The following is a 12,201-nucleotide window of genomic DNA, read 5'->3' as shown; positions in this document are numbered from 1 at the left end:
CACACACACACACACAGAGACAGACAGACAGACAGACACTGATATCCTCCCCCTTCAATCAAAACCAGCTGCTACAAACGTTGAAAATCCTACATTATTACAGACATATGTTGACAGAAAGCTGGCTGCCTGTCATTAGTGTAAAGTAGATTTTCTAACAGCACTGGCAGACATCCACGAAGATGGAATATGGTAGAAATACAGTGAGGACAGCTTGAAGCCATATGGATCAGAACTACATGCAGGGTAATGCCACATTAACGATGGAAATTAAATTTAGAATGCATTTGTTTTAATGCTGAAATTATTAGTCAATTAATCAGTTAGATGATCGCCAAACATGAACTTTCACTGGTTCCACACTTTAAAATATACGTATGTGGGTTTTCTCTGTTTAATTTCATTTGAAACTGAATATTGTTGGGTATGTGACTGTTGCTCAGACAACACAAGAAATCTCTACACAGCGCCCAAGTCCCTTTTCCACTGTTTTTGACATTATGTAGACTAAATGATTAGTCAATTCATTGGGAAAAAAGTCAACATATTAATCAATAATAAAAATAATAATTATTAGTTGTAACCCCTATATGCTGAATATAATATGTGTTGATGTTTCATCATTAACAGAATCCCTACAGATGAACAAATCCTATGTCATGTAGTTTAGCATATTAGCATGCTAACATTTGCTACATAGCACTGAACACAAACACACAGCTGAGGTTTCTTGGGAATTATTAGTTATTCATTAGTATTGGTATAACGATTTGGTCATAAATTAAGGTTCTTATCAAAACAAAAGTTCAACTTGCTAAAGGCAAAATATGAAAAGTGTGATGCATTAACTTTACAATTTATGCTGAGGGGGACATGACTGCCTCTATATGACATGATAGTTGTTGACATGATATTAACTAGAATTACTGCCTCTTACAGCTTTGAATAATGACCAGAAGTGTTTTTGCAGAACATTATGATGTCACAGAGAAGTTGATCATTGATCATTTGGATATAAAATATCGTCACTTCTTTATTTTATTCTATTTGTCATGTGTGTTCAATTGTCATAATTAGCATATGAATGTGTGAGTTATGGCAAAAAATGACACCAAAATCTAATCAGTTCATCTTTGAGTCCAAGTGGACATTTGTACCAAATTTGAAGAAATTCCCTCAAGGCGTTATTCAGATATCACCTTCACAACAATGGGATGGACGGACAACCTGAAAACATAATGCCTCTGGACCTGGCTGTCACCAGCACGGAGGCATAAAAATCCAACCCCAGAACTCAGAGAAAAGTCAGGAAATCACGAAAGTGGGATTTGTCCTCTGGGGACCATAACTGCCTGAACAAAAGTTCATGACAATAAATGTAATAGTTAAAGTGTCTGAACATCAGACTGATATCGTTGGCTCTAGATCCACACCACTAACATGGCTGAAAATTTTCCACAATGATCTAACACATCCAGAGAGATTAGCAGCATAAATGACATGACAAAAACTCAAATGGTAGGAAAATGTTAGACAAATGTATACAATCTCATGGTATATATCATCATATCACCAACAGCAGGTTACTGATGGCATGTGCAGTATAGGTGACATGCCTCGTATCTTACCTAGAGACATGATTTTGTCATGTGGTGCTTAAATAACAATGATCTGTGTTGAAAACATGTGTCTAACTCCTGATAGACTATTGCTCAGATTAAAGGATCCAAATGCAGAATTAGTGATAAGGTATTTCAGGAGCCCCGAAAGCTCAATACACTGCAACAGAAGAAAATAGATGCAAATAAACAAAACACAAGCAAACTCTTCATCAATTTGACAACACATGTACTGCATTTATAAACGGTACGCTGCAAATGGAGGATACACGAATACAGAAATCACAACCCAATGATGAAATGCTTGCAAGTAGCAGACTACAACAGAAACATTTCCAGGGAACACTTAAAAATGATGAACACAGCTGGAACATATGTGCTGCCATGGTTATTCATGAAGTTAGTGAAGTTGGCTCTGTGGTTCTTGAAAATCTGCTAAAATGTTGTGGACTTTCACCCCCTTTCTTTTAAGACTGTGACTGCATGACTCAGATATTATTCCAGGTATCTGTTAGCCCTGCAGTGTTTCAGTAGCTGTTTGGTTATGTTTTCTATAAATACAATTTGTTTCTGCAGTTGTGTTTTCTCACCTTGCAGTGTTTCTTTTTCTAAATGCTGCGCATGTGTCCTCAAATTAAGATGTTTTCTTAATTTGTTTGCGTTTTGCCAATTTGAATGTGGTTTCTCAAGTTGCGCTGCACCGAGCTCTCAGGACCACGGTGGGTTTCTCTGTCTTGGCAAATCTTTAGAGAAAGGCAGACAATCAGACAGCATCTCTTCAAAAGACTCAACAGCTTAGCAGGAGAGCTTCATATCAGCACCAAATAGACCAACAGAAAGACAATCCCCACAGAGAGAGAAGGGAGTGTGGAGGACCTGCCATGAAAAATCTGACTGAAACACACACACATGTTGTATTGATGATGGATTCCACATTTCTCCGTCTGTCCATCTGTTATGCCCACAGTCTTGATAGGCTTCACATTAAAGCTCCTCCTCCCTTCTTCTACCATCTCTTTTTTCCATTTCCTGTTTGTTATCGTCAGCCAAAATTACACTGGCAATCCTTTTGCCGTTTGTCCTTTAGCTGCTTTGTCTCTCTCCGCTTTATCCTCCAACACACACACACACACACACACACCCACACACACACACACACACCTCTCATAACCTATTTATCATGGTCATAGGGGACAGTGACCTTTGTCTACCCTGCAACCAAATTGTCCTCCAGCATGTTTGTGTGCGTGTGCTTGCAAATGTGTGTTTGCGTGTGTTCTTCTGCCTTTTCACACTCTCATTGATTATATCAAGGCTCCAATCAGGGTTACCAGGCCTGGTAAATTTACTGATCAATCTCCCCAAGAGCCTCGGGGTGGATGGGAAGCTGCGTGTGTTTATGTGTGCATGCGGAGACAGTGGTTAGAGAGAGACATGAAAATTTTCCACCAGTCAGTTTAAAGCTGTACTACCTGACAGAAAATGCACTTGTCCCTCCACACAGACACACACACCCCAACACACACATAACCACAATCCTCCATTGCAGAGATTGGAATCAGCATTTTCTCATTTGAAATCAATAGCTCAGTGAGAAATATGCATGCAGGAGGAGAGCATGCAAAGAGAAAAGGGATGAAAGGAGCAGAAAGCGTGAGAGAGAAGGTTTATTTTGAAGGGCACCGTTTCATCAGGAATAAGTCGAGTATAAAACGAGAGACAGAAGAGCCAGGAGACAGAGGAAATGATAAAAAGTATGAAGAGAAGGTATAGAGGCAGCTTAAGAGGAGAAAGAGAAATGGAGGACAGAGCAGGAAAGTGATAAGAAAGACTGGCAGCTGTTCATCCAAGTCTTCACTTAATTGATGGAAATACCGTGTGTGTCTGCTGGGGAATATTCGTTCAGATGGTGTGTGTGTGAGTGTTAGTGTATCAGGGAAGGTGAAGGTGACTCCAGGGTTCGTCATGTCTAAGCTGCTTCTCTAAACCACACCCTACCCTTCCCCCTCAGCTGTATAACCAACCAATCAGAGCACACACACACACACACACACACCAGCACAAACATAGATATAACAGAAGACGACCAGTTAATTTAGATGCGGTGGGAAGCTCCCAGGTGTGAATCTGTTCACTGTGAGGTGGAGCGGAGCTGAAAAAGAACATGCATGGTCAGCAAAACCCTTTCCTTCATAAATGCACAGAGGAAAAACATGTAACACAAGCCACCAGAGCAACCGGGCTTAAACTGAAGATAATATAGCCACTGCAGATGATTCCAGAGCTGAAAAACACAATGTAAAATTCTTGCACAGCCACACATGCATATGCACACACACACACACACACAGTCCTCTTGTTTTGATAAAGAGAGACAGCGGGGGTCTGTGACTGGCAGCCCCGGAGAGACTGTCGTGTCGTGAAAAGAGAATACTGCTGATAAAAGATGACAACATTTAATTCTCACCATGAGACAGAGCCGAGACAGGCTGCAAGCTCTAATACACATTCTTACACCGCAAGCACACAAACATACAAACAGCACCTTGCAACTTGCTAAGATTTTCAACCTGCCACCAGGTCCACCGGCTAATGAATAGATAGTCTGGAGATGGCATTTACACAAACTATATGTGAGATGAAATATATGAGGAAATATGCAGCAGACAAGCATTGTCCCTCACAAATAAGATTTTGTGCATCTCTGACAGCATGCAAACAGGGTGGAAGACAGGATTTCAGGAAGAGAAGAGAGAAAGTAGGGGAAGGAGGATTGGGACAAGAAAAGCCTCTTTTAGGAGAAACAAACAACAGACTCAGAAGAGTGGAAACAACTTTTCCACCTCTTGAGGATAAAAGTGAGGTTGCCTGAATGGCAATGACAGTTTTTTTGTCGCTCTTTGACAAGAATCTGACAAGAGATGGGAGAGGAGAGGAGAGCAGAGGAGAGGAGAGGAGAGCAGAAGAGAAGAGAAGAGAAGAGAAGAGAAGAGAAGAGAAGAGAAGAGAAGAGAAGAGAAGAGAAGAGAAGAGAAGAGAAGAGAAGAGAAGAGAATACACAGGAGCCTGTAACATTTAAGAAAAGAAACTAAAGCTGTCAATTGTTAAATGTTGTGTGAAAACAAGCAGAGAGCTGAACTTTGTCTTCATGAATTCCATTCTGAAATTTGCAAAATGGAGACACAGATCAGTAAATATCTGATTTAAGGTTGTGTAAACAACACTTCAAATCTGACCAGGCACTGGATGGCAACTTTCCGTACTTCATTGTTTCCAGTACTCGATACTAGATACACATTCAGGCTGGTACAAAAAACTACTGAGAATAGATATGAGTAGGTCTGTATATCACTGTCAGCATATGCACATTGCTAAGATCTGTTTCTCCTCCTCTGTCAGGCTCGTGACCTGATGATCAGCAGTGTTTGTGATCAGTTCTCTAAACACACATTTAACACTGATCAAACGTCTGCTCATGTTATACACTGACTCTAATGCTTCCTCTACATTTACCTCAATAGAAACTACCCAGTGATTTCCTCTGCACAACATTAATCCACCAATAATAGGCTCCCTGAGGCCAGAACAGCAGAACCGGCTTGAACCAGCCTGCTCAGCAATCCACAGACCATAATGTGTATTAACACACCACTGTATAAAAAGTAATTATACACATAGCTTTTCAAACTGTTCTTATCCAAAGTATAAATACCAGTGTTGTATGTCTCCAATCTTGAGAGTCTGCCTTTCAATAAAACTCTGCAGTGTTAAAAATTGTTTTGTTCTCATACAGTATTTCCTCTGCTGGCAGCAGAGGGCATGGAAGATTGAGCGGTTTTGACACGCAAGGTGAAGTAATTAGCCACATAATTTAGAAACAGTGAAGGACAATAATTATCCACAAAACAGTTTAAGAATACATTTGTGTCCTCAGAGTCACTCAACTTTTCAAATATATTGACTGCATTTCTGTCCGAAAAGAGCTGGAGTTGCTTCATGGCTCCAACCCCGTGTGCTGCCATTACCAGATTTGGATTGCTTATTAAGATTTTCTGTTCCACCGCTGTTCCAGCTGGACCCCTCACACTCACTTCTGTCCTGACCAGAATACTTTGATGTAGCCAGCAACACGACGCAGCTGCAGACTTACAACAAAGTTGACCTGCCTGAAACAGAACCACAGTCCAACTCACTGCTGCATACAAATGTGTGTATATTCACTGCAGCTATACTTTATTTGCATAAAAGCTCATGAAAATTAAAGTGGTGATTGTACCCTAAGGAAAACTGAATATAGCGTTGGTGTAAATAACAACAAGAAGTGATTTAGCAAAAGAGCAACAAAGGTGGTTTAGCAAATTTAAGGATTAAGAAACAATATAATTGGTCGTAAACATTTAGATATCCTCTAACAAGCTGAGCTCCAAACCTGCCATATGGAAACAAAGACAATGCACTAGAAAAACGAAATAAAACTCAACTAATCATAATGTTTACAATAAATCAAGACATTTACACAATGCTAGCTGGTGTGTGACAAGCTAAGCGACAGGCAAGCCTGGTGTCCATGTGCTTCGGTGTGAAGCCAGTATGGTGTGTCACTTATTAAAAACTGCCTCTGTCTGCATTACATTTATCTTCCAACACGTTACAGGCCAGTTAATAGAAATATAACCAGGTAAATGTATAAATCAAATCATTTTCCTTTTGCTTTCAAGACAAGCCACCTGAACTCTGACTGTTAAACTATTGCACCAGCTCCCCTGCCACCCAACGGACGCTCATACATTATGCAGGAGGGAGCAAGTGGCTCATCAACAGGGATGCAGAGTGAAACATGGCAGGCAGAGGAGAACAGCAGAGAGGAGGAGTCACAGGTAAGGGCAGAGGGAGCGGGAGGAGGAGATAGATGGAGAGGGGCTATGGTTGAGGGAGCACAGGGTCATCCTCTGCTCCAGAGACTGAGGGAGAAAATGGGAGAAAAAGAGAAGCACGGAAGGAAAAAAAAACAAAACATGGAGTTCATTGAGAGAAGGGGGGGTTTGAGGTTGACTGAGTGACACACATGAAGCATTGTTATGCACAGCTACTGTGCTTCACGTGATCAGGATGTAAAGGATAATAAAGGATTAAAATTATGACATCAAATTAACTAAATCAGGTACTTCACAACCTATGATTGGCTGGTTTGGCTGGTTAATTTGAGTCATAGCAGCAGTCACATTGTGAAACAGCCTTTTTCTGGTCATGGATGAGTCTCACAGTACGATTTAGGACCACCATTTTTCACTGATGACCAATGATTTCACCACACTCTTTTCATCTGAGACAGCCAAATACTGGTTGCAGGAATGGTTGTGTTGTAGCTTGAAATTGATTCATACAGAACCACATTTTTTCCTACTGTAAGGTCTTTCTGGCTGTAATATGAAAGGATTTGGTGCCAGAGAGAGGAGGAGAGAAATGACTGAGAAAGAATGACAGAGGAAAGAAGACACAGTGGGTCAAAAGACAACAAATGTTGCAGAGACAAATTACGATCAGCAGGTTTCCCTATGTGATAGGGCAAACAATACACACACACACACACACACACACACACACACACACACACACACACACACACACACACACACACACACACACTCACACACACACACACACAACAGCAGGCCCTGCATCTGGTTGGTTGTATTGCTTGAAATATTACACATAAATGTCACAGCCTTCCCCCGTATCTATTGCACCTCTTCTCCCCTCCTTTCTCTCCCTCCTCTCCACTCCTGTCCTCCGCCCTCCACTGACAGTTTGCTGTTAATGAGTTTCATCTGCACAGGAGACCACAGAGAGAAATAAAGGGTGGGCAGCACACACACACACACACACACACACACACACACACACACACACACACACACACACACACACACACACACTGCAGGTAGTAGAGCCCTGGCTGAGTGTATACAGACATGACTAATACTAGCTCTCACATCATGGCTCCAGTACAGTATAGGGAAGGCCAGCTCTAATAAGGCCAAAGTTAGCCCACTGTCACCTGAAATCTCAGGGAAACATGTTAGCAGGCAGCGGAGGAGCTCACAATGCTAAGTATGGTATGAAATACAATGCCAGTGGTTACCCTACTGTCAGAGTGGACAGTGTGATATTTCTGCATTGTCATTACTCCGCAGTCGAGGCCGGGGCTTGGAGTAAAATTTGGGTGTTGAGAATAAAGAACCCAAGCTTGTCCTAATTCTTCTAAGAATAAATGGAATGCTAAAATGTCTGTGGGTGTTAAGATTTGGTCTCAGTTTGTAAGTGATTTCAGGGAGCTGGAGAGGCATCCTAACCTCCTGGATTCAGGAGTCACCAGCAGATGGCTTTGTTTCACACAGAGGTGGAGGTCATGCACTTTTCATCAACATGTTTTGGGAATGAGTGATCTAATAGCAACATAACAACACAGCACAAGAAAGTCATTATGTTCATGACTTGTTGGGTTCAGTGTAAATACAACTGATTCATTTTATTTCTTACATAGCTTTACGGTCACATTGCTCAGCAGCATCACATAGTCTTTCCCAGCTCTTCATCATAGCTATTAGTGAAATATTCAAACCTGAGACTGCCTGTGTTTATGGCTGCACCTTTCCATCAAATGGAAACACTCTGGATGTATCGTGCAGCGTTTTTTTTTTACACCTTTCCCCAAAATTCAGCCTCATATTTGGTATCTTAAAACCTGGGGATCTTTAGTAAAAAATGGTGACTGCACAGCAGCTGGTTGATTCTGATCTTATTTCAAAATAATTAAAGCTACGTCTCAGTATCACTGCAGTAAGCACTGGAGAATATAAAGCACCTACATCACACGCTAGTTCCTTCTTCTGTCAAAGCTTAAGATGATTCTTAGGAGCATTTCATCGAAGTTTTAAACCCAGGTTTCAAGACATCTCGGTCATCTCAGTCTCAGTCAGTCAATCATGTCGATTCAGACAAGAGTGATACACAAATGTTGATGCACCAATACGCATCTGCACCGACTTGGCTGCACAGCGAGTCAACTGGGCTAGAGTCAACTGTAGAGCTAACGTGGCTACTTCTGAAAAGAATGGATTTAATGACGTGCATCTGAACTACACACATACAAGCTACACTGTCTCTATACTACACTACACACTCACTAATTACTGTGTGTTCTTTTTCAGGGAGATCATCAAAAATAAATGCACTGCAAGGCAAACAGTTAAGACGGAAAGATTTCACAATCTATAATCAAAGCCCACTGTTATGGTGTGGCTCCTTGAAAAACAAAGGGGCAATCCAGCAGGGAAATGAGTCAGTCAGTCAAGTAAATGATCCACCATGTGCAGAAATCTAATGTCCTCTGTTCATGAGTCTGACTGTCTTTCAACCAGGGTTTGAACCTGCTGAGTTTCTACAAGGTGGATTATGCCTGCTGGCAAGTGCTCAAGTACTCACAGGGTGTATCAAGGGCGTAGTGAGCTCCCTCTCCCCCTCACACTCACACACACACACACACACACACACACACACACACACACACACACACACACACACACACACACACACTCACACTCACAAAGGCGCACACACATAAAGACACTCAAACACACAATGGAGCTAATTATAAAGCCCCTTTCGGCTAGATGTTGTGTCTCTCAATGCCACTCACATCTCTGAATCTGTTCCAGGATCTGTCCTTGTTGTATTGAGCCACGGTGCTCAGCCATTTGTCGTTACTGTTACCGGAGACCGCCGTTTCCCTGCTCAGCAAGAGAGCCACGACAGGTAGCAGAAAGAAGAACATCTTCTGCAAAGCAAAGACAGAGAGAGAGAGAGAGAGAGAGAGAGAGAGGGGAGAAGAAAGCAGAGGGCTGTGAGACGGACAGTCATTCAGAGTGAGGGAACCTGGCACAGCGAGGAGAGGAGCGGGATGAAGTGAGACACACACACTTTACAGGACACAGAAGTCTCCCACTGTGACGCACGGTGGGTCAGAGTGTCGCCGCGGAACACAGACCCGCGGCGTCCGCTCACACTGATCCCATCCGATCCAAATGATGATCCTTCCTCTAATCGGATTAGAAACATTGGAGAGTTGTCGCCGCGGCAGATGGGGCACAGCGAAACGATGAGCTCTCCAGCCTCCCATCCGCCAATTTAAAAAGCAATTAGCGGCGTCAACACAATTGCCCCCCCACCACCACCCCCCCCCCCCCCCCCCCCCCAGCCGGTGCTTTGTCTTGGCTTTCTTCTGCTTTTCTTCTCCATCCAGCATCACCACCACCACCACCACCGACAGGAAAGTCGAACTGACTTTCATTTCCAATCTGTATTTCTCTCTGTCGGACAGTGCTGTTACCCACCTGGGATAGTTCGTTGGTGTCCAATCCTGATTCCCGGGGGAGAGTAAGTCCACGGCCCCGGGCACTCCACTCCGGTAGCACCCGACTGCTTGAAGGATTGACGGCAAAAGAGAGCAGCGAGGACGAGAGGACCGGGAGCTTTCTCCTCCTCCTCGGTCACCAGACACCGCCTCCCTCTCCCCCCCTCTCTCTCTCTCTCCAGTACGCACTAACCGTGTCATTGATTTTCAGCAGGGGGATTTTTTTTTTTTTTTTTTTTTTTATGCTCACACCAGAGCGCAGACAGGATTTGGGAGCCGTGTCGAAGAAGCGCTGTTCAGGGTGTACAAACACAAATTTCATTTTAGTCACGCACCTCTGTTGTGGAATCCGGGCTCCTGTGTCCACCGTGGTGAACACAGTTAAGTTACATAAACCTCAGTTTTGGTGCCTGAAACGTCCCACAGCTGATGGATGCGCTGGATTTTATTTTATTTTATTTTTTTAGCACCACGGAAAGAGGCAGGCCACGGGAAACTGCGAGAACACAATTCATAAATGGGTCACAACCGGGGATGACAGGCCTAACGATAAACAGTCAGAAGTTTGGACACACTTTCCCATCCAAGCGTGTCCAGACTTGACTGGTGCTGCGCGTCTAAATATTTCATCCGCGGCTCTCTTCTTCGATGGGTTTTTGTTCACTTCGGAGACGCCGTTTTTCTCTCTCTTTGTGCGATTCGATGAGTGTGCAGCCTGGTTCAGGCGGCAGGTAGTTGTCTGTGTTGGTGTCTGTGGTGAGAGGAACTGTCTGCTAGAAACACCGTCCTTCCTTTGTGGTTCAGTTCAAGTCTGTTTTATTGACCCGCTTCTGCACAAAAGAAACCCGGCGACTGGTGCAGCTCCTTACCTCACACAAAAGCTTTTCATAGCTTTTCACCGTTCTCTTAAAAGTATATTTTTCAGTTGTCTGAAAGTCTTACCAGGATTAATAACTTGTCCTCTTGACCTGCTATGCTGCACTGCCTGACCAGTGTGGCTTTTGTTTTTGCCAGCGTTTTATTGTACATTTCAATTTTATTGAATTTTAATGAGTCTGGATTGTCATTGTCATAATGCAAGTCCCGTGCTGAACTGCCTTTTCCTCCAGGAAAATTAAACCCTATAGTTTACAGGCCCACTGCAGTTTTTCTTGGTATTTTCTGTTTCCAGGCCCAGAGTCAAATCTCATTAAAAATGAAACAGGTTAAAAACACACCACATTGAAACTGTGTTTTCTGCGGCGGGAAAGTGTGAGGTCCAGGTTTTATTAAGAGGAAAGAAATAACACGTGCTTGAACTTGCTAAAGCCTGAACTTGTGTGTGTTTCATTTTTGTCCACATAATGTCGAAGTTTGAAGCATTAACTGGGTGGAGGATGGCTTTTGTGTCCGCTGAACCACAAACCAGAATTGTTCCAGCAGCGCTTTGAGGTTTAATGAAGCAGGTGAACACCAGAGAGGCCAGTCCTGAACTCCAGCTATAAGCTTGAAAAACATCTAGAACATCAGAGAAAATATTAGACTATTTTTTCACTGGATTTTACAATGACAACATTTTACTAACAGGGTCACTTTACATGTCTTTGTGTGCAAATGAGCTCTGGATATCATGAGATTTTGCTGTCTCCCTTAAAGCAGTAAAGAGACAAACCAAGTAAAAGCAAATAAAACCTCAGCTGATATTTGTCAGGTGGATAGGATTGCACTCTACATTGCTTGAGGACATAAAATGGTAATAAATTCTAAGTTAATCATGATGTTATGGTTCATTCCCAGTTACAACTCAGCATGATGATTTTACTTTATTTGAGAGGGTAAAAACTGTAGCTAATATGCACATAATATGAAAGTAGTTATCAGTTATTTGTCATTTACAGTAGCAGCTGGTTCACAGTTAATCAGTCCTGCATTAAGAAAGGGGTCTTTGGATTTATACACAGATATTGTTCATTTATTTATTTTTTACTTATTCGTAGGTTAGTGCATGATAGTTGTGGCTTAGTGTTGATGACCTGTGGTGAACTCTTCTATTCAGTCTTTTGTGGTACAGAAAATGAAGTGAACTGTTCCAAGGCCACTAGTGGAAAACATTTACTCTTTTGTATGTGACTGCATATGCATCAGCATCCATGAAATCAACTTAAGCTAAGGGTGGATGTTTACATTTGC

At 42.4% G+C, this 12,201-nt stretch overlaps 1 protein-coding gene across 3 annotated transcripts in view; it reads right to left on the bottom strand.

Annotated features, from left to right (window-relative positions):
• spock1 (SPARC (osteonectin), cwcv and kazal like domains proteoglycan 1) overlaps positions 1 to 10,183 on the bottom strand; it is an 89,491-nt gene extending 79,308 nt beyond the window's left edge. For 2 of the 3 annotated variants that reach the window (XM_071457514.1, XM_071457516.1), the window contains exons 1-2: positions 10,013 to 10,182; positions 9,319 to 9,456 (exon numbers count right to left, since the gene is read on the bottom strand). In XM_071457514.1, coding sequence (XP_071313615.1) covers positions 9,319 to 9,453 — 135 coding nt within the window. In that variant the 5' untranslated portion in view covers positions 9,454 to 9,456; positions 10,013 to 10,182. Of the gene's footprint in view, positions 1 to 9,318; positions 9,457 to 10,012 lie in introns of all 3 variants that reach the window. The other variant, XM_071457515.1, reaches the window with a different exon arrangement.
• Between the last annotated feature and the right edge of the window lie 2,018 nt (positions 10,184 to 12,201).

Source organism: Trachinotus anak, unplaced genomic scaffold, assembly GCF_046630095.1.
Source record: "Trachinotus anak isolate AG129_WGS33_773 ecotype Australia unplaced genomic scaffold, CSIRO_AGI_Tana_v1 ptg000021l, whole genome shotgun sequence".
NCBI lineage: Eukaryota > Metazoa > Chordata > Actinopteri > Carangiformes > Carangidae > Trachinotus > Trachinotus anak.
Note: the sequence above shows the minus strand (reverse complement) of the source record. Positions and strands in the feature narration are given on the sequence as shown.